Raw genomic sequence first — 22994 nt, 5'->3', positions numbered from 1 at the left:
TCATGATAGGTATTAGAGGCTAAGATGGCCAACATCTTGTCATTATAGTCGTCCAAGTCCATAGCTACCAATCCACCTCCCTTATCAGGCTGCATCAGTCTAACCGGTGCAGACTTGAGAGCTTCCAACAGGCCCTTCTCCTCTCTGGTGACATTAAATTGGGCTGGTCGCCTTGAATTAAGGAGGTGACGGATATCAAGATCGCACAGTTGTTCGAAAACTCCAACGGTTGGTAAAAGAGGTGGGTTGAAAGTGCTAGGTATGTGAAAAAAGTTCTTGGGTCTTTGTGAATTACTCAACAGTAATGTCAAATTCAACTTTCTCACAAATAATTTCAGGTCCAAAATTGACCTCCCAACACTAGCCCGACTAGAGGGTACAAAAGATAACCCTTTAGCCAAAATGTCCACCAAAGGTTGGGAAAAAGCAAATTGAGAAAAATTGTAAATTTTGAAATCTTTGCCTGTATTGTAAAGGATCTCCAATGCTTGAATAGGGGGAGAAGGAATGGCTAAACAGTCGTCCATCAATTCCTCCTCATTTTGTATTTGTTCCTCATCGTGCGGTTCGACGTTTGTTGTGGAGACGAGGCTTGGGCATGAAAATTTACATCGTGGGCTTCAGATGCTAGCTGGACCTGGTTAAGACCAGACCCAATAATAACCTCTCCTTCAGTTGAAGGTCTATGGTTTATTTGCCTTGCCGAAGGCCCATTCTCCGCTTCACTGTGGTGCATAGGTTGGTTGGTATCAACCAAAACTGAATCGATCCCCGTAGTTTCTCTGCTGTTCCCTAAAAAGTTCCCTTGGGATTTAGGGGGTTTGGGGTAAGCTGCCCCATCTTTGTAAGCTTTTATGTCCCTCTTTAATTTTTTAATTTTAGTTGTAGTCATCTTAGAAATATGTTGGTCGATGCTGTTGAAGACTCTCTCGTATTCGTAGCGATACCTGGAAAAATGGATATCCAACTTTATTTCCTCATCCAGGTTAGAAAGGTCCATGGTTAATTGATTGATAGCTTCCTGGTAGTGGGAGCAAATCAGATTGATTAATTCGTTCCCATGTCTATCAAAAAGTGACAAAAGGTCGAGATGGAATTTCGACCCTTCCTCCAACCCTGTGGGATATTGCCACGAGCGAAGACCCTTCAGGACAATCTTCGCACGTCAGCATTCCCCAAAATAAGAGACCTCTAGTTGTAGTTTTCTGAGCCGCAATAATTTTTGATCAAATTGGTTGAGTTTAGTGGACAAGTCAGGAAGATCTTCAGTAAAAGTGCCTTTGTTGGTGGTATCCTCTCCATTATAAAATCAAAAGGGTCAATTCAGCCAATTATGTAAGTTCAAGTCTGTATAGTCCCTCCTCAGGGTCCCCACCTCGCCAAGTCTAGATGCAGAAGCTCCTATGTTATTTAATGGGCTCCTGTGTCCTCTCGTGGAGCCCATAGGATTGTCGCCGCCATCCTGATTGTGTAGATCATTAGAGCCGTTGGAAATGACGGCTCCCAGCTCTGCTCTTGCTCCACTAGCCGGTATCATAAAGGGGGATTCAGTCGACAGTCCACTGGGGGGGGTCGCACTACAGGATTCACAGTATCACTTTGCAAAAGTCCATCCATTCACTGTGAAAGATGTTCAACCTTTTCCGTGAGAAGGTTTATAAGTATTGTTAAATCCCCTGGATCTGAGGTGCCACTAGCTTCCTGCGTGGTGGAAGACATGAAGACTTTCTGCATGACTCAAAAACAAAACCACAAACTGAACAGACTAAACAGCATGCTTTCTATTAGTTGCTTTCTTAAACTGAGAAGCCTAGTTAGGTGAAGCTTCTTAGACTGATTTAATCCCCTTGGGAATGACCACCTTTTTAGCTATTTTATGGGGATTGTTTCTTTCTTTGTTTTTTGATTGTTAAAATGGTTTAGTGTTACTTTGTTATTTTATTATTAGTTTTATTTTTAATGTCTTTATCAATGGTTACATTGTGATCCATTATTTTAAGCGGGGGATGTGTAGTTTGATCGTTCATCAGAATAGTCTTTTATGTAAGGGACGTCAGCCTCCTAGTACCGGCCGCTACACACAATATACAATCAATATATAATATATAACTTACTTTTTTTTTTTTTTGCTACTAATACTGCTATTATTATCAGATGGTTATGATAACAACATAACAATGTTAAGCATACATTTCCAAGGTATACTCATAGATGTATTTTGTATATTTTATATCAACTCATGGTTTGTAGTCTTCCATAGAGTTGTGTTACCATCTGAATGACATTTTGATTTATTTACATGGCTTTTTTAAAACAGGCGCTACACACATATACTTTTCCTGGGTTTACCACTTATGTGTTTATAGTGTCTACCAGGTATTTAAGATTGTATACATGCTATGTTGGTGGTGTAAATTTAGAGTATTAGTTTGATTACAAACATTCAGGGCTGGTCATGTTGATCTTATACAAATGGTGATGCACAGTTTTTCTGTGGTTAAGTTATTTAAGTGCATTGATGTGCAATTTTCAGGTGTGTCCACAAGGGGGAGTGTTTGAGTGGAGCTATGATGCTTAAATAATGGGACAGATGTATTGTTCTTTGTTTCTAGTTTGCTTTCTGAAGAAGTTGGTGCAGAGCGTCGATGAAAAGCTTGGTTTTAAGCTTAATAAAATTCCTGTTTGGTATTTTCGTTTATTGGCGTTCTTTACAGACATTTTTTGGATTATTAGGAGTTCTGAATATAACCTCTGGATTACTAGGAGCTTTTTAGCTGTTTTAAAGTTCCAGTCTTGAGGTACATTAGACCCTGAATGAATCCTAAAAGTCCTGTCAGTAAGATAAGTTAAAAAACATTGTATGACTTCTTCACTAAGATCATTACCCTAAAAGTAGGGTATGATCCACTGTTTTATGGTCAAAGAACAGGGTTCTAGTAATAACGCCTTTCTCCATATTGACATTTTTCTGATCAGTAACAGAGTATAGAAAAGTTATTGTGTTAAAAGCATTTTGAAACCCATGATCTTTTGGAAGAAAGCATACTGTACTGATCTACGTATTTAAACAGTTCTGTATAAACTCTCCTTTAAGGATTTTTTACTAGAGGGCACAAACTGCCTATTAACCTAAAAGCAGTAATGCCTGATGGATCAGTTTTTCTCAGATGCAGAATAATCCTTGCTTATTTTAAACTGTAAGTGGCAATAGAAAGTTGTCAAGAACAAGACATCTTATTCTCAAAAAAGGAGGTTGGCTAAAAAAACAACATTCAAGAATAAATAACAGAGTTTATTTGCTGCAATGCATTTAGAAAGATTTTTTTCAGGAGATTAAATACTTTTATTACATACTTGATGAAATATAAAAAAGCAGTGTTTGGAAAATTGTCCCTAGAAAGCCTGTTAGTGTGTTTTGGGGGTTAAGTATTAAAAGATCCTTAAATATCAACAGCAAATTCATATTCAATATGTATGTTTTTGTGGCAAGTCCCTACCAAGTTCAATGAGTGTTCTCCTGAACATATTTGTTTAATTAAATAGCACACTTTCTTTGGTTTTAAGTTAAATTATCTTAGCAACAACAGTGGTTCGCTTGATGTTTCTTCTGAAGTCTAATAATTTCTGATACTTTGAAAGATAAATTAAATCCTTTTTCCAGAGTCCTCAGACTTAATCTCTCACTTCACAAAGTTTCTATAGCGAAGAGTAAACTATGGGTGTTTCTTGCCTTTGTTCCTTCTGGTCCTTGCACAGACAGAAGGAGGTTATTAAACATAATGATTCTGTAGAATTACTCAGGTTGTGGACCATGTCCCAGTCGAAGACATTCAGATTTAGTTGTAATGTAATGTAATTTCCATTCTTTCAGATTTTTTCTGATCTAGAACAATTACAGTGGACATTCTCTGCGCTTTAAATGACCAATGGGTCACAAAACAATGGTCACTGTAGGAGTTTAGGAAGACATGAAATTGCAAAAGCCTCTGGGGAATGTCAGTAATAACTAAACCTAAAATAGTACCAGCACTAGGAATTAATCAGTTAGGGACAGAGACCATTTGTGTCGGGATAATAAGAGAGTAATGAGTTAGTACAGACTCCCCCAGTCCAATCAGATAACCCCTCAACCCATGTTAAATTCCAAAAGCAAGAGTAACATGTTATTATTACAGTGCATGGAGATAGTGTTCATGCATTCCTTGATCAGAGCTAGGCTGGAGGCTGAATATATATATATATATATATATATATATATATATATATATATATATATATATATACATACATATATATACATACATACATATATATATATATATATATATATATATATATATATATATATATATATATCATCATCATCATCATCATCATCTTCTTTCGGCTGTTCCTGTTAGGGCTCACCACAGCGGATCATCTCTTTCCATTTCTTCCTGTCCTCTGCATCTTGCTCTGTCACACCAACCACCTGCATGTCCTCTCTCACCACATCCATAAACCTTATCTTAGGCCTTCCTCTTTTCCTGTTACCTGGTAGCTTCATCCTTAGCATCTTTTTCCCAATATACTCAGCATCCCTCCTCAGCACATGTCCAAACCAATGTAATCTTGCCTCTCTGGCTTTGTCTCCAAACCTTCCAACTTGGGCTGAACCTCTAATATACTTATTTCTAATCTTGTCCATCCTCGTCACACCCAGTGCAAATCTTAGCATCTTTAACTCTGCCACATCAAGCTCAAACTCCTGCCTTTTTGTCAATGCCACTGTCTCCAACCCATATAACACAGCTGGTCTCACTACCCTATATATATATATATATATATATATATATATATATATATATATATATATAAAGAAACAAATAAACAGATTGAAATACGTCACCAATCAGCCTTGTACAAAAACCCACTTGACTATTATAAACTCAGAGGTAGTAATACCACTGCCCACCAATTTAATCTGACATCAGGTACCTTAACCATGAACGTTGCACCCCAACATGGTCTAGGACCTAGCTTATTATTAAAGAAGCCTGTGTAATAATTTTGTTACTATAGCTAAGAAGCATACCTGATGTTTAAACCTTTTTTCAGTAATAGCTATGGTTTTGGGCTTGTGTTGCTATATCCAGGCTTTGAACAGTATCCGCTTGTTGTTAAAACTATTCATATTTAAAATAGCAATATTTAGGTGTTTTGGATAACAGCAGGACAAGGACATTCTAAAGGAAAGGGGAGATGAATAACCAGGACTAGAATTGGGGTTAATATCACCCTGTTGTATTAATATCAAAGCCAAATAAAGAAGGAAGACCGTGCGCCTGGTCCCTTAATCTGGTAGAATATGAAATGTACAGCAGTGTACACTTACCATAAATGTAGATGTTAGAGTGTATTCACTGTTGCAGTCATTACATTTGGGTTATTTGCTTGCAGGTAGCCCTCAGCAGGCTTGAATACCAGAGTCTTGGATTCCTGTGTCAGATGCTGTCTCTTCTTCCATGATGCCAGATTGTCAGGGGTATAAAACATGCAGCCAACGCCATTACATCAGTTTTTCTTGCCCCAGATGTCAGGTGCCCTCATAATAGGAAGCAATTATATATTATGGTACACCTCTATCAAAAAGCAAATACACCAGAAAACTTAAATACACTAAACAAGAAGAAAGGTATAGCCAATAGATGTCAGGGGGCTGGAGGGAGGGTAACCAGGACTGCAACAGTGAATACACTCAAACATCTACATTTATGGTAAGTGTGCACAACTGCACTATGTTCTTTGTGTTTCACTGTTGCAGTTATTACAGTTGGGTAGATTTCCAAAGCTAAGGAAGGGAGGACGCAGTTAGAGAGCATTAAGACCAGCTATTAAGCCCTGCAAGACTGCAGTGGCAAAACCAGCTCTGGATTTAGAAAAAAATAGGCATGTGGTAAATTCTTGGTGAAGGTATATACAGAGCTCCAGGTAGCAGCTTCTAGGATGTCCCTGGTAGGAACACCTCTGAGAAAGGCTGTTGAAGTAGATGCAGCCCTGGTGGAATGTGATCCTATCCCATGTGGGGTAGGTTTTCCATTGTGTTTATAGCAGAAATTAATGCAATGGCCTATCCACTTAGAAATGGTTTGCTTTGAAATGGCCTTCCCCTCAAAGGCAACTAGCAGCTGTTCAATTTTCCTGATAGGCTTAGTCCTGTCCAAATAAAATCAAAGTTGTCTGTGCACATCCAAGGAGTGCAGTATTCATTCCCCTTTGTTCTGTGGATTAGAAAAGAAGGTTGGCAAATAAATGGACTGATTAAGGGCCACACTGGATACCACCTTGGGCATAAAGGAAGGATTGGTCCTGAGGGACACCCTATCTGCATGGAAGATGATGAAGGGCTCCACTGCCATGAGGGCCTGTAATTCAGACACTCTTCTTGCTGAAGTGATGGCTAGAAGGAAGGCTATCTTCCAAGATATGAATTTCAACTCTGCAGTTGCCGCTGGCTCAAAAGGAGGTAGAGTGAGCTTTTCCAATACAAAGTTAAGGTCCCAGGCTGGAGTAGGAGCTCTCCTGGGTGATCTTAAATTTTTGGCCCCTCTAAGGAAATGCTTCAGCAGGGGGTGAGAGAAGAGGGGTGGCTCAGTATTGTAATGTGCTGAAATGGCTGAGGCATGAATTTTAATAGATGAGAAGGAAAGGCCCTTGTAGAGCATCTCTGTTAAGTACTGAAGAATAGGCATTAAGCTGGGCACTGGTGTGCCCATCCCCTGAATCAGGCTCCAGGAACAGTATATTTTCCACTTTTCAGCATAGGACTTTCTAGTACTAGGCCTCCTTGCTTCTAGAATGACATCCAGCACTTACTTACTGAGGGAGGGTATTGGAGAGCTCAGGTAATTAGACAGGCTGCAAGGTTCAGGGTTTGAAGCTGAGGGTGCAGAATCTGGCCATCCTGCTAGGACTGCAGGGAAGGGGTATGAGGCAGGTGCCATGGTTACAGCAGTGACATACTGCACAAGTGGGGGTACCAGTGTTGTTGTGGCTTGTCTGGTGCAATGAGAATTGTCCTTGGCTTGTCCTGTTTGATCTTTAGCAGAACTTTCAAGAGGAGAGGCAGAGGAGGAAAGGCATAAACTGAGAGGCTTTCCCAGGTGAAAGATAGGGCATCCACTTTCCAAGCTTGTCTGTGGGGAGTCCTTGTGCAGAATTTGTCCAATTGGTAGTTCTGAGGGGAGGCAAATAGGTCTTTCTCTGGGCTCCCGCATTTGTTTCTCAAAGTGTTGAATATCTTTGGTTCCAGTTTCCACTTGTGTGGTTCAATGAGATTCCTGCTTAGGTCATCTGCCAGTAAATTTAGCTTGCCTGGCAGGTATTGAGCTTGTAGGTGCACTTGGTAGCTCAAGGCTGGGTTCCACAGAGCCATGGCTAGTCTGCAGAGATGGTACGAGTGAGTTCCCCCCTGCTTGTTTATGTACCACATAACAGTGGTGTTGTCTGTCTTTACCAATAATTGTCTTGGAAGAATATGGTCCTTGAAGGCTTTCAGAGAATTCTGTACAGCTAACATTTCTTTTTGATTGATATGCAGGGGCATTTGCCCTGAATGCACTGCCTTGCCAAGTGAGCCCCCCCATGCATAGTCTGATGTGTCTGTTGTTAGGGTTTAGGCAGCAGGGGGTAGAGTGAATGGCAGTCCCTTGTTGTGGTAGCAGGCCGCTGCCCACCAAAAGAACTCTGTCTTTATACAAGGCATGATAGGGATCATTGATTCCAGGTCCTGAGAATGTTGACACCATAAGCTTTTTAGATACCATTGTAGTTTCCTCATATGCAGTCTTGCATATGGAATTAGTAGGATGCAAGAGACCATGAACCCCAGGGCTTGCAGTATTTTCCTTGCAGATAGCTGGGTCTTTGTGGCCAGTAGTTTGAAGTAGGCTGTTAAACTTGTTTCTCTGGCATGAGGTAGGCTATCTGGGAAGCTGTGTTCAAGCTTGCTCCCAGGAATACAATTTGTTGGCAGGGTACTAGGTGAGATTTCTTTTTGTTTATGGTGTACCCCAGTGAGGTTAGCAGTTTCTTTACAAATGCCACATGATTTAATAGTATGTCCTGGCTTTCTGCCTGAATTAGACGATCATCCAGGTATGGGTATATTTGAATATTTCTTTGCCTGCAGAATGCAATGACTGGAGCTAGGCACTTTGTGAATACCCTGGGCGCAGTAGATAAGCCAAAGGGCAGTGCATGTAGCCTGCTCTGAAGCGTAGATATTTTCTGCAAGATTTCCTTATTGGGATATGCAGGTAAGCTTCCTTTAAGTCCAATGTTGCCAACCAGGCATTTTTGCCTAGCATGGGAAGCAGCTGATGAAGAGTTAGCATTTTGAATTCTGGGATTACCAAAAATGTGTTTAGAATAGACAGGTCCAGGATAGGACACCAGGAGTTGTCTTTTCTGGGTACCAGGAAAAAGTCTTGAATAAAAACCTTGTCCCCATTCCTCTGCTGGGACAGGTTGAATAGCCCTGATACTTAAGAGAGAGAACCTGCTGTTGAGCCTCTGCCCACTGATTTGGGGGTAGGTCTGGCCAACCGTTTGGGGTTAGTAAGGAGTGGAAGTGGAATCTCTATCCTTGGGAAACTATATTTAAAACCCATTTGTCCTAGGTAATGAGTTCCCAGTTTTTTGCATGCACAGCAATCTTTCCTCCTAAGGAAGCAGGTAGTTGAGCAGGGCTTGGAAGGTTTAAGATTAAGTCATTGTGACAGTTTACTATAGGGGGTGTCTTACTACTTCCAGCTTTGGAAGTGGGAGCCCCCCCACTGCTTAGCCCTGTGATGGTCTGCTGTTCCTGGGTTTGGACTGAGAAGGCCTGGTAGAGACAGGAAAGGACCAATTCTTAGAAGGCCAATGTCTACTACATCCGGGAGGCTGTACTTGCAGGAAATCTTTAACAGTTTGCATAGATTTAGCTTTTTCCTCCATCCTTTTAAGTACTTCTTCTGCTTTGTTGCTAAACAAGCAGTCCTGGTTTAAGGGAGTATCCAGTAATTTAGCGTTAACATGATCTGGAAAATTTTGCTCCTTAAGCCAAGCATGCCTTCTAAGAATAGACCCAGTGACAGCAGCCCTCCAAGATGCTTCTAATGAGTCAAAACCACATTGCAAAGTATGTTTACCAACTTGTTCAGCAGAATGCATTAAATCCTGTAATTCTTTATTTTCAGCACAGTCAGGAATCAACATCATTTTCTGTTTAAGTAGTCCAATAATATGCTGCTGATACTTTAACATATGAAACTGGCAGTTTAAGGCTCTAATGGCCAAAGTAGCAGAAGTGTATACCTTCTTACCCCATCTGTCCAGGGCCCTGGAATCTCTATCAGAGGGACTAGGTTTTTTGACAGTAATAGCCTTAATGCCTTTGTGTCCCTGTGAAATGGTCTATGGGTCTGCAATAGGATTCTTAAAGAGGAACTTGTGAGTGTCAGGTACTCTGTAATACCTGTCAGGTTTTCTGGGAGCCAGAGGTAAAGTGTCTGGGGCCAGGCTAGATTCCAAGAAGGCATCATCTACAATGTCCAGTACAGGAGGGATAGCTAAAGGCCTGTGTTGAGGTAGGAGTAAGAATTCCCTAAGCCTTTTTTTGGAGTCAGAGTAATCCTCGCTTTCCCAGTGGAAATGCTCCCTAAGAGTGTGCAAGGTTTCACCAAAAGAGAAGTCTTCTGGAGGGGAAGCAGAGGTTATGGAGTCCTCTGCATCAGAATCCTCATAGGTAGATAAGGGCAAATCCCGGTCATCAGAAGAAATAGAAATATCAGAATCCTGATCAGAAGAATCAGAAGGAAAATCAGTTCTAGGTCTCTTAGAGGGAGAAGGCTGGCTTCCCCTAATTAGAGTAATAAGGTCTTCAGCCATTCTTATCATTTGTTTTTTAGGCATATGGGCCTGACCATGCAGTTTGGATATCGGTTTTCTAGGCGTGGGTCAAGTTTTAGGCCTTGAAGAAGAAGATGGCATCGGTTTGAAATGCAAGTCCATAGGCCTGAATACACCCTCAGAAGCCGGTGCCTGCACAGCAGCTCCGGACCCATCCAAGGTAGAGACATCCGCAGGTTCCATAGTCAAAGAACCATCTCGCAGCATACCGGACTTTGAATGAGTCTCAGTAGAGGCCTCAAATCTGAAGTAGCGGGTATCAGGGCTGCAAAAGCGCCTCACTGAGTACCGGTGAACTGGCGACTAGCTTAACTGAAGTGTCGTCAGCAGCTTTGGACCAATGCGGTCTGTCTCTGTCTTTATCTTTATATTTTTTCAGAATGTCAGTAGTTGGGTGGCTTACTGAAGCCATTTCTAGATAATTAAACTGAGTACCGAAATAGTTTGCTGCAAAAATGGACCAACGACGAATAGTTCGAGGATTGAATAAGGCACAAAACTGACAGAGAGGAACGTCGCGGTCTGGACCTAGGCAAGGAATGCAGTACGAATGAAAATCTTTGTGAGGTATTTGTTTTCCACAGGTAATACAATTGTTAACTTTTACTGACATTGGTTTAGAGCAAGAAAAAGGATCCCCAACGGGGTACTTAGCTTTTTTGAAGACTTCGGTTCTGAAACTCGAAAATGAAAATTTCAGGAGTCGGCCGATTGGCACTTGCAAACTGCTTCTGTTTCAGGCACCACATGGCAAGAAAGACTGGTGTAATGGCATCGGCTGCATGCTTTATACCCCTGACTACCTGACGTCATGGAAGAAGAGACAGCATCTGACGCAGGACCCAAGACTTTGATAATCAGGCCGGCTGACGGCTACCTGCAGGCAGATAACCCAAATGTAATGACTGCAACATGAAGGACATCATGCTGAGCAGTCTGTTGTGTAGTTCTGAGTGTTCCCAGGTTATATAAAAGATTGCCTCTGTCCATGCTTCTCACCAATGCTGTCTACCTAGTAGTAGACTTGGAATAATCTGTGATACAACATAATATAATACAATATAATATAATATAATATAATATAATATAATATAATATAATATAATATAATATAATATAATATAATAGTTCTGTTTCTGTGCTTCCTGGGGTACATATATGTGTCCAGTTGCTGAAAAACAAAGATGTATGTGAGAAATACAGCAGTAAATTATGCAAGTTGCCTATTTGCAGAACAGACCTCATTTTGGGGATGTCTGGCATCAGTGACCATTTAAAAAGGAATCCATCTGCATGACTTCAGACTTATTCAAACTCAAACCTGCATTGCTAATATAGTTTTCCTGAGTGCTGGTGTATCTTGTCTCTTTTTAAACTTTTCCAAAACTGCAGACACAGATGGATGTGTAGAAAACCAGTAGCCATGCCTGGCTGCTCTGGAAGAGTGTGAAATATTATGAAAAGCTTGTGCAATTGGCAGTTACAAATGAGAGATAGATGGTATATAGTGATTTCCTGACTACATTCTGCACATAACAAAGCCTAAAGGAAAAAAGAAGGTATATAAAACATTGTTTCATTGTAGTCAAAATGTATGAGAGTCTGCTATGATAAAGCATATTTTGGTACTTACATATTATCGCTACCGGATTCAAAGCAGGAGAAGCGTCTCATTTACAAGCCCATCTCCTGCCAAAATATGTTGGCAAACTTACTTGGGAAGTGTGTGTCACTGAAGTGCTTATCATTACAGTGACTTAAATGAAAGAGCAAACATTTTACCGCTTCCAACCAAGTTGGTAATATGTAAGCAGTGATAGCTCTTGACAGTTGCCTGTTTTCTAAGAAAGTTTCTAACGTTTAAAATGTGGCCCTATTTTGGGGGCCTTTGACCCACCATTATTTTACAATTTGCCCCGATTTCATCTGGTAACAATTTGACAGGTATGCAAAGAGATACCCAGCAACTGTGCTGTGAGCTCAAGTAACTGCAGTTGTTATGGTGCTTTGCCTGCTGACGCAGTATTTCTCTTGCTGTGTTTCTTTACTTGTACTTCTTTACCCAGGTAGAGCACAGCACTAATCAATACAACATCCACTGCAGGTTCAGCCTGCAAATGTACATTTCTTTTCACAATATTTCAAGGAAGATGGATCAGAACACTTAAAACCACACTCTTCATGTCAACATAACGTGGGTTGACTCATTTGTCTGGAAAGTCTGACAGTTTGGCTCCTGGTTTCGGTCATAAGCAAAGTGACATCTTTTATTATTTAAATCACAGTAAACAGTCAGTTGTTTATGTTTCAATCCAAATTAATGAGAAAGTTTCTTAGAAACTGGAGAACTGTCAACAGCTATCACTACTTACCTGTTTTCGGGTTGTTTTGGAATCTGGTTGTGATAATACGTAAGTACCCATATTTTATTTCAGAGTGGGCATGCCAACATGGTTATACATATAGAAAGAAAAGAGAGAGCATGCTTAAGAATCTCATTGTTTTTTTTGCTTTAGTCAGGGAAACTATATCTTATTTATTAGTTTTTATCCATAGCACTTTGAGGAATTAGAAAAATGCTGATGTTCTGCTGTTTGATTCTGACATGAATGAGGTGCACAGATACTCTTGAGTTAAAAAAAAAACAGAAGGGGCAGCGATAACAGACAATTCAACAGGATTTCCTCATGAATATAATGGTGAAATGCATTTAACAGAGTTTCTCTTTGGCATAAAACAAAGAAGGAAAGAAAAGACTGAATCAAGTTTAATGTATTACCTTTCTGCTGGATACAGGAAAGTCTTTCCAAGCATCTGGTCTTTTCTGCTTCAAATGAATTCATTTCTAGGTGGTTGCTGCTGAGAATCTCAAAAAGGCGTAATGCTTCTTGATGTCTGAATTCACGCTGAAAACCTAAAAGCAGCCACCTCCCCCCAGACAGAGATGTAAAATTGAATATGTCATTCAAACAACATACGTAAACTTTGTAAAGACGTGTACCATTTCCTTAGTGAGCTTCTAAATGGGATACTCTGTCACTGTCTGTGGTTTTCATTTGTAAAGATGTGTTATACTGGTATGTAAACTAAGACAGACATTAGACACTGTAGACAACCTTTTATTGTATTGTTGAAAGGAGGATGTAAAAATGTGTAGAGCAGACAATTACTGTCATTATTTAGTCAGAAACTTAAGCAAACCTTTCACACAGTCGTTTTACCAAGGACACACCATTTTGATTTATAGTCTGACTTTACATGAGTAAGCCTTGGACTGATTCTTCGGATTTTGTAAGATATTATACTTGTGGGACATTTGTCCTACTCATAGGTATAATCTGAATCTACACACATTTGTGAACTTTAGCTTAGTGATGGCTTCTTGATGACTGCCTGCATCCATAGTAGTTGTAGACATTTGGTAAATTACCCTGACAATGGGAGTAAGTTACATTAGACATAGAGGTGTATGGGGGTGTGGGAACTTTTCTTCACTTTACTCAAGGTATTACATTTGATCCCTTGAGGCCTGATGACATGGGATTCGGTGAACAAATAAGGGATTAAATAAATATTACTCTATGGCATCTGTTTTCTAAATTATATTAAATCTAGTCCTCTTCGATCTGAATATCAAACACAGGCTCATCACAAATTTGGACTGTGTCTCTTTTACTGCTTTGCAGTTGTGCTTGCCTAGGCAGACCAAGAAAACATGAATAATAATTGTTTTGTTTTATTTTACATGTGATTATATCTTATAATTGAATGAACCTTTCACACTGAGTGATATTTAAAGTGCCAAAATGATTAGCCATTTGCTGTGTTCATATACTTACCCTTGCTCTGAGGTGTACCAAAGCTCTGCAGAAGGGAATGCCACTATAAACTCAGTGGCTGTCTCTTATTATTATTTTCATATCATAACAGCATCAGGTAGCCACTAAAGTCTGCTGCATAGTTAGAAGGAACTAATTTAATGTGATAGATCTTTACTTCGCATCACAAACCTAATCACAATGTGTTAAATACTACAACTAATTTCATATGTTCACAAGTTCATTTTAGATAGCGTCAAGTCTTTAGCTATCTAGAAACACAGTCACATATACTTCATAATTCTGATGCAATAGTCAATACCTCCCATGAATTGGCTTACGCTTATAAATATGCTGACTTCAGCCTGGAATCTATTTCATAACCTTGGAAGTATCACAAAGTTGTTTTTCTTTCTGGGTTTATTAACTATGACTGCAAACGTATAGTACCTACATATCCTCCTACTCACACAGATGTGCAGTAAAAAGTAATGTCAGAAATCCATCTCTAAAGACCTTATTTCAAGCATAATTTTCCTCTAACTAATCCATAGTGTACATTGAAGAGGCCATGTTTCTGCGCTCTAATGGAGTATACAAACCCTCAAAGAGATGGTGCATCTTTTGTGAAATTCCTCTGTTCTACCTTAAGGATATTTACTTCACACATAGTATATCCACAGAATGGTGAACTGTATTCTGATGGTGGGCAAATATAAACTTACACATAATGCATAAAATTACTGACCGTCTAATGTCTCTTATTCTGATTAATAAGCCCATCAGTTGCAGGGTTCTAACCCTAATAGCCAATGCAGTTCACTAAGTGACAGTTGATTATCTATCACTTTAAGATCTTTCATATGATTAACCTCAACTATAAGCTCAAGTATGTTGTTTACCTTTAAACTTCCAAAAGGTTATTACTTTACATTTATTTACACTGTATGTCAGATTAAGTTGACTATACATTAATTTTATTTAGCTAACTGTTTTCCATAATTCCCTGGGTGATATAAGAAAATGCCCTTAGTTTAATTTTCCCAGATATTTTGGGTTTCTGATACAATGATGGAAATGGACCCCACTCCTAAGTAAAAATATGATTAATGTTCGTTAAATTGGTATTGTTTCGACCTTTGCAAATAGCAAAAAAGTGCTCTTTGCAGCACCCTGAATATGCCCAGAATTGACTCCTTTCACAATTCATATATAGCATATCCAAACATGACTGTAAATTATTTTTCATGACACCCATTGCTCCTACTACTACTGGAACTGTGTGGGCGTCCTTCATCCACATTAGCCTCATTTGTGCCTGCAAATCCTGGTATTTTATGACTTTGTGTCTTTCTATAGTTAAGACACTGTAATCAATGAGTTCTAAATGGGATACTCTGTCACTGGCTGTGGTTTTCATTGATGAAGATGTGTTATACAGATAAGTAAACTAAGATAGACATTAGACACTGTAGACAACCTTTTATTGTATTGTTGAAAGGAGGATGTAAAAATGTGTAAAGCAGACAGTTACTGTCATTATTTAGTCAGAAACTTAAGCAAACCTTTCACACAGTCATTTTACCAAGGACACACCATTTTGATTTATAGTCTGAGTTTACATGAGTAAGCCTTGGACTGATTCTTCGGATTTTGTAAGATATTATACTTGTGGGACATTTGTCCTGCTCATAAGTGTAATCTGAATCTATACACATTTGGGAACTCTAGCTTAGCGATGGCTTCTTGTGAGTGCTTCTGTTTGATGTAACCTGACTATCTGCATCCATAGTAGTTGTAGACATTTGGTAAATTATCCTGACAATGGGAGTAAGTTACATTAGACATAGAGGTGTGTGGGGGTGTGGAAACTTTTCTTCACTTTACTCAAGGTATTACATTTGATCCCTTGAGGCCTGATGACACAGGATTAGGTGAAAAAATAAGGGATTAAATAAATATTACTCTATGACATCTGTTTTCTAAATTATATTAAATCTAGTCCTCTTCGATCTGAATATCAAACACAGGCTCATCACAAATTCAGACTGTGTCCCTTTTACTGCTTTGCAGTTTTGCTTGCCTAGGCAGACAAAGAAAACATGAATAATAATTTTTGTTTTATTTTGCATGTGAGTATATCTTATAATTGAATGAACCTTTCACATTGAGTGATATTTAAAGTGCCAACATTTTCTGTACGTACTGTGGTGAAAGCATCCTCAAATAATACAGTCCCAGACATTCATAAAGCAGCCCGTGCCCGCAAGGTCCTATTAGCGCTAAATCATTATTCTTACAAAGACAACTGAATGGAACAGCAATAAGGCAGCAACCTGAGATAACACAGGAAAACCCTTAATACAGTCCCAGACATTCATAAAGCAGCCCGTGCCCGCAAGGTCCTATCAGCGCTAAATCGTTATCCTTACAAAGACAACTGAATTGAACAGAAATAAGGCAGCAACCTGAGATAACACAGGAAAACCCTTAATACAGTCCCAGACATTCATAAAGCAGCCCATGCCTGCAAGGTCCTATCAGCGCTAAATCACTATCCTTACAAAGACAACTGAATGGAACAGAAATAAGGCAGCAACCTGAGATAACACAGGAAAACCCTTAATACAGTCCCAGTCATTCATAAAACAGTCCGTGCCCACAAGGTCTATCAGCGCTAAATCGCTATCCTTACAAAGACAACTGAATGGAACAGAAATAAGGCAGCAACCTGAGATAACACAAGAAAACCCTGTATGTTTAAACACCCATCTTCTGCTGCTGAGCTCTTGATTTTGTATTTATACCTGAGGCTTTGCTACATTTATTTAACAAGTTCTTTTTATACGAGCTAGCAATAAGTAACTCTGTTACCTTTTGCTACATCCAGAATGGCAGCTGTTTTGCACTATCATCGTTACAACTGGTATTAGGTATCTCCCCCCTTACCACCCTCTTGACTAGCATTGTTTTTTTTTTAACAAATTAGCTTTTTTGTAGACTAGAAAATAAAAAGCATACTAGAACATAGAAAAGTACTCTATAAGTGTACCTTAATTTCCTTACCTGCATACTGTTTCTCAGATTGTTTTTTGAGAACAGGGTTGGGTCTGCTTTTACTGCTACCTCTCTAATTGGCCACTCCCCATGGTAACCCTCCTAATTGGCTATTAATCTTCTTCTCCCCTCCCACATCCAGTAGTGTTCTACCAGAGCTTTTTTAAACCCCTCGCGCCATCTTTGACTTGACACAACAGCTGCACGTACTGTGGTGAGAGCGTCCTCAAAGTAAGAATCTTGTAACTTTATAATTGCTGAGCTTTGTTTTTCCTTTTGCTTTTCTAGCATATTTACTAAACTTGTTACACCTTTAATTTTACCTGCTTTTAGTAGTAATGTGATACTTTAGTTATACTGAACAAACACACATTTGACTAAAGCTTACCATGACCAAGTTATGACTGTATAAACTGTTTATTTAGAACATGCTAGCGATACGTTAAAATTACGTGTCTTACTTTCAATATTTACGATAGCTGATACAAGGAACTATTGTGCAAGACAAACAGTGCATACTCGCGACACATTCTTGTACTGTAACATAGGTTAGTGTGGTGTTGCTCAGAATAGTGGATTGGCTATGTTAAATTTGTAAAGTTTCCGCGACTCTTGTTAGTAACCTACAAACATTACAAGTGCAAAGTCCGTGAAACTAATGTTGCTCAGAATAGTGGATTGGCTATTTTAAACTTGTAAGGTTTCTGCGACTCTTGTTAGTAACCTACAAACATTACAAGAGCAAAGTCTGTGAAACTAATGTTGATTAATTGGCTTGTTAGAATTGTATAGCTCTTGCGGCTAGTATCAACTACCTAGATATACTTTAAAAGCAATTTCCATGAGACTAATGCTGAATAGTTAATGTAACTGATACATTTAATCATTTTGGGTAACAAAACTAAGTGCGTGTACACTTACACCCCTCAAAGCATAGTCTCGGAGGTTGGAAATTACTGCAGTGCTAGTGGATTCTGCCACGTGTATGTTGCGCACTTTTAATTAATGTACTGCTATAGCTCAGTTGTGGCACTTTAATAGTTAAACCTATAACCGCCATTGTATTTATTGTTAAAGCTACCCACAGCTTAGGAGTGTTTCTACTTGCATGGTTATGTACTGATTTACTAGATTATTAACACATAGCATTTTGAAGTAACTCCACAGCCAAACCGTTGTGATTAAGCAACGAACTCCAGAACAGTAAATGCACTATTCATATAGAATTGTACAACGTATTTTTAGAACTGACAATATCATAATTGTATTATATTAAGAGTATAAAAGGGAAATGTATTGGCTGTATTGGAGTGTTTTATAATTAAGACTCTAGAAGTGAAAAAGTATTGGCTTTATTAGAGTATTTCAGATTAAGAGTCTAGAAGGGAAGATTTCAGCTTTATTAAAACTGCATAGGGAACCAATTGATAGCTATATGTTATGATCCCTAAAAGTATGTGCTTGCTAACTGTATCACACAATACTCAAACTCTCTGCCTATTCAATGCTTGTTTGCTACCCCACTCCTTTCTACATAGTTACTCTGTTTTTAACCTTTTCTCCTTTGTAATACAATCCCAGACATTCATAAAGCAGCCCGTGCCCGCAAGGTCCTATCAGCACTAAATCGCTATCCTTACAAAGACAACTGAATGGAACAGAAATAAGGCAGCAACCTGAGATAACACAGGAAAACCCTGTATGTTTAAACACCCATCTTCTAGTGCTAAGCTCTTGATTTTGTATTTATACCTGTGGCTCTGCTACATTTATTTATCAAGTTCTTTTTATATGAGCTAGCAATAAGTAACTCTGTTACCTTTTGCTACACCCAGAACCGCAGCTGTTTTGCACTATCATCGTTACAACTGGTATTAGGTATCTCCCCCCTTACCACCCTCTTGACTAGCATTGTTTTTTTTTTAACAAATTAGCTTTTTTGTAGACTAGAAAATAGAAAGCAGTCTAGAACATAGAAAAGTACTCTATAAGTGTACCTTAATTTCCTTACCTGCATACTGTTTCTCAGATTGTTTTTTGAGAATAGGGTTGGGTCTGCTTTTACTGCTACCTCTCTAATTGGCCATTCCCCATGGTAACCCTCCTAATTGGCTATTAATCTTCTCCTCCCCTCCCACATCCAGTAGTGGCCTACCAGAGCTTTTTTAAACCTCTCGCGCCATCTTTGAATTGCCACAACAACTGCACGTACTGTGGTGAGAGTGTCCATAAAGTAAGAATCTTGTAACTTTATAATTGGTGAGCTTTGTTTTTCCTTTTGCTTTTCTAGCATATTTACTAAACTTGTTACACCTTTGCTTTTACCTGCTTTTAGTAGTAATGTGATACTTTAGTTATACTGAACAAACACACATTTGACTAAAGCTTACCATGACCAAGTTATGACTGTATGAACTGTTTATTTAGAACATGCTAGCGATATGTTAAAATTATGAGTCTTACTTTCAATATTTACGATAGCTGATACAAGGAACTATTGTGCAAGACAAACTGCACATACTTGCGACACATGCTTGTACTGTAACATAGGTTAGCGTGGTGTTGCTCAGAATAGTGGATTGGCTATGTTAAATTTGTAAAGTTTCTGCGACTCTTGTTAGTAACCTACAAACATTACAAGTGCAAAGTCCGTGAAACTAATGTTGCTCAGAATGTTATGTTAAACTTGTAAAGTTTCTGCAACTCTTGTTAGTAACCTACAAACATTACAAGAGCAAAGTCCGTGAAACTAATGTTGATTAATTGGCTTGTTAGAATTGTATAGCTCTTGTGGCTAGTATCAACTACCTAGATATACTTTAAAAACAATTTCCGTGAGACTAATGCTGAATAGTTAATGTAACTGATACATTTAATCATTTTGGGTAACAAAACTAAGTGCGTGTACACTTACACCCCTCAAAGCATAGTGTCGGAGGTTGGAAATTACTGCGGTGTTAGTGGATTCTGCCACGTGTATGGTGTGCACTTTTAATTAATGTACTGCTATAGCTCAGTTGTGGCACTTTAATAGTTAAACCTATAACCGCCATTGTATTTATTGTTAAAGCTACCCACAGCTTAGGAGTGTTTCTACTTGCATGGTTATGTACTGATTTACTAGATTATTAACACATAGCATTTTGAAGTAACTCCACAGCCAAACCATTGTGATTAAGCAATGAACTCCAGAACAGTAAATGCACTATTCATATAGAATTGTACAACGTATTTTTAGAACTGACAATATAATAATTGTATTATATTAAGAGTATAAAAGGGAAATGTATTGGCTGTATTGGAGTGTTTTATAATTAAGAGTCTAGAAGGGAAATGTATTGGCTTTAGTTAGAGTGTTTTATAATTAAGAGTCTAGAAGGGAAAAGTACTGACTTTAGCAGTGTGTTGTATTAATAAGAGTCTGGATGGGAAACGCACGTAGAACGACAGCTGTTTTGCACTATCATCATTACAACTGGTATTAGGTTCCTCCCCCCTTACCACCCTCTTGACTAGCATTGTTTTTTTTTAACAAATTAGCTTTTTTGTAGACTAGAAAATAAAAAGCAGACTAGAACATAGAAAAGTACTCTATAAGTGTACCTTAATTTCCTTACCTGCATACTGTTTCTCAGATTGTTTTTTGAGAACAAGGTTGGGTCTGCCCCACTCCATTCGCCCTGTGGGCTCACTCCGCTCCCCATACCCTACCTCCAATTCCCACCCACCCCCAGTGGTCCTACACTTATACTTCACCAATCACCCCCCCTTTTCTCATCCTATCACAAACCTCCTCATCACCAGGCCACTCCCCTATCTCTTTCTATCCTTATTAGTACTAATTAAATCTTTTTGCACTACTCTCTCACCTTTCCCAACCATTCACTGCACTAACTACATCCCAAATCTACCTCCTAGACAACCTCCACTAATTTCTTACTTACATTATTTAAACCCTGCTCAATCTCTTGAAACACTCTCTCCTGCTTTCTACTTCACCTACTCACACAAACTACTCTCAACTCATATCTACTTAATACTATGGCCCCAACACACAAAACTATTTGCACAAACATACTACTCTTAACTACCACTATAGCCTCTCTTACCATATCTTACTCACTCACCTTCTTTGAAAATCTTTCTCTAGCTGAACAAAACCATAACTTCCAACAAACGTTACCATCTTCTATCATCTTAACCACAGTAACATAACCTGTACCTCAAATTATATATTTCCAAAATATCACAAAGCAACCCATGTTACTTACTTCACTACCAAAAAGAATTTTAACAATTTCTACAAGATCCTTAAATTTCTACCATATCCCCAGCAACACACCCTCCTAGATGGTGATATTCATCCAAACCCTGGCCCCAATACTGACTACACCAATAACCTTGACAATTTAACATTACCTATAATTTCTACATTAACTAAACCACCTAACTCCCTCCTGATAGCTCACCTTAACATTAGAAGTATTAACAATAGCATTTCCCACCTGCATGCACTCCTTGATGTGCACTCATTTGATATTCTATGTCTTACAGAGACTTGGCTAAAACCATCTACTCTAGACCAGGAAATTATCCCTCCTGGCTATAATATCCTTAGATGTGACCGTAAAACCAAAAAAAGGTGGAGGTATAGCCATTCTCTATAAATCTACTCTCCAAATTTCCCCCTTTAATGTACTTCCATCATTAGACACCAAATCCAAAATCCTGACTACCAAACTCCAAATCAACAACTCCAAATCTATCTATCTAATTTGCATGTATCTCCCCCAGGAAACAATACCAATACTCTTGAAAACTTACTTAGTTACCTCTCTACCCAACTACCCCAGGAGACCATTGTACTGAGTGACTTTAACATCGACTGGTCCACCTGCAATTCCCCTAACCCTACTAACCACATAAATCTCTTTGGATTCTCACAATTAATAATCACTCCTACTAGAATCCACAAACCTAGCAGCAAGGAAACGACTCTTGACTGGATCCTTATTAATAGCCACCCTGAAACCTATACTCCAGGAACCCTTCCCGACGACATCAGCGACCATATGCTTACCTACATTATTAGACAAAAAGTCCATATCCCAACTACTCATAATCTCAAAACCTCCTGCTCAAAAAAATTCTTTAATCCAGACAGCTTCCTAAACGAACTGCAAGCATGTGACTGGTCACCACTGACCCATCTTGATCTTGATGAGGCTGTGACCTACTTTAACACTAACTTTCTTCATATCCTAGATTACCATGCACCTTATCGCTCTACTAGAATAAGAACCAGATCTGCCCCATGGCTCACAAAACAAACTAGGCAAAAGATGCTCCTCAGAAATAAAATCTGGGCTAAATGGAGAGCTACCAAATGTCCATCAGATCACCTCCGCTTTAAACAGTTAAAAAATGCCACCAAGAAGGATATTCTTAGAGACAAAAAAGACTTCTACTTTCACCTCCAACAAACCAGTCAACAAACTCCACAAACATTTTGGTCAGGGATAAGCAAACTTCTTCAGCCAGGTCACTCTACTACTACTGCCACAGCAGGTTTCAACCATAATAACTCCAACCAGATCCCTGATGCCTTTAATAACTACTTTACAGAAGCCATTCAAACCCTAGCCATTTCTTTACCTCATTTTACTGCTTCCCCACTAAATACCTCCAAGACTTCATCTCCTATCTTTCAAATACAACCTGTACCAACAACTCTCATCTGTAAGCTACTTCAAAAACTGAAACCTTGCACCCCTTCTGCTGACTGTTTCCCATCTGAATACCTACATATTGCCGCAAAAGCCATAGACTATCCCATCTCTATCCTTATTAACAGAACTATCTCAGAAGGCAAAATCCCTACCATATGGAAAGTGTCCCACATCATCCCACTACATAAAGGTGGTTCTTCTATTGAGCTTTCTAACTTTTGACCTATTGCCCTACTCTCCCCATTAGCTAAGATAACGGAAAAGTGTATTCACAAAGAACTACTTAACCACCTACTACAAAATAACCTACTACTAAACTGTCAACATGGCTTCAGACCATTCCATAGCACAATGACTGCCCTCTTATCCTTCACCGACTCTATAAATAAAAATCGTAACAATAACTCTTTTTCCTCTGTACTATTTATTGACTTGTCAAAAGCCTTTGATATGGTTA

At 38.9% G+C, this 22994-nt stretch overlaps 1 protein-coding gene across 1 annotated transcript in view; it reads right to left on the bottom strand.

Annotated features, from left to right (window-relative positions):
• The window catches only part of LOC122796056 (TBC1 domain family member 17-like), a 180770-nt gene that overhangs the window by 72668 nt on the left and 85108 nt on the right, over positions 1–22994 (bottom strand). The window contains exon 3 of the mRNA XM_044064520.1: positions 12713–12861. Within this exon, the coding sequence (XP_043920455.1) occupies positions 12713–12861 (149 nt within the window). The remainder of the gene's footprint in view (positions 1–12712; positions 12862–22994) is intronic.

Source organism: Protopterus annectens, chromosome 2.part2 (assembly GCF_019279795.1).
Source record: "Protopterus annectens isolate FY-2018-M chromosome 2.part2, PAN1.0, whole genome shotgun sequence".
In the NCBI taxonomy this organism is placed as follows: domain Eukaryota; kingdom Metazoa; phylum Chordata; order Ceratodontiformes; family Protopteridae; genus Protopterus; species Protopterus annectens.
This window is presented reverse-complemented; position numbering and strand designations above follow the sequence as displayed.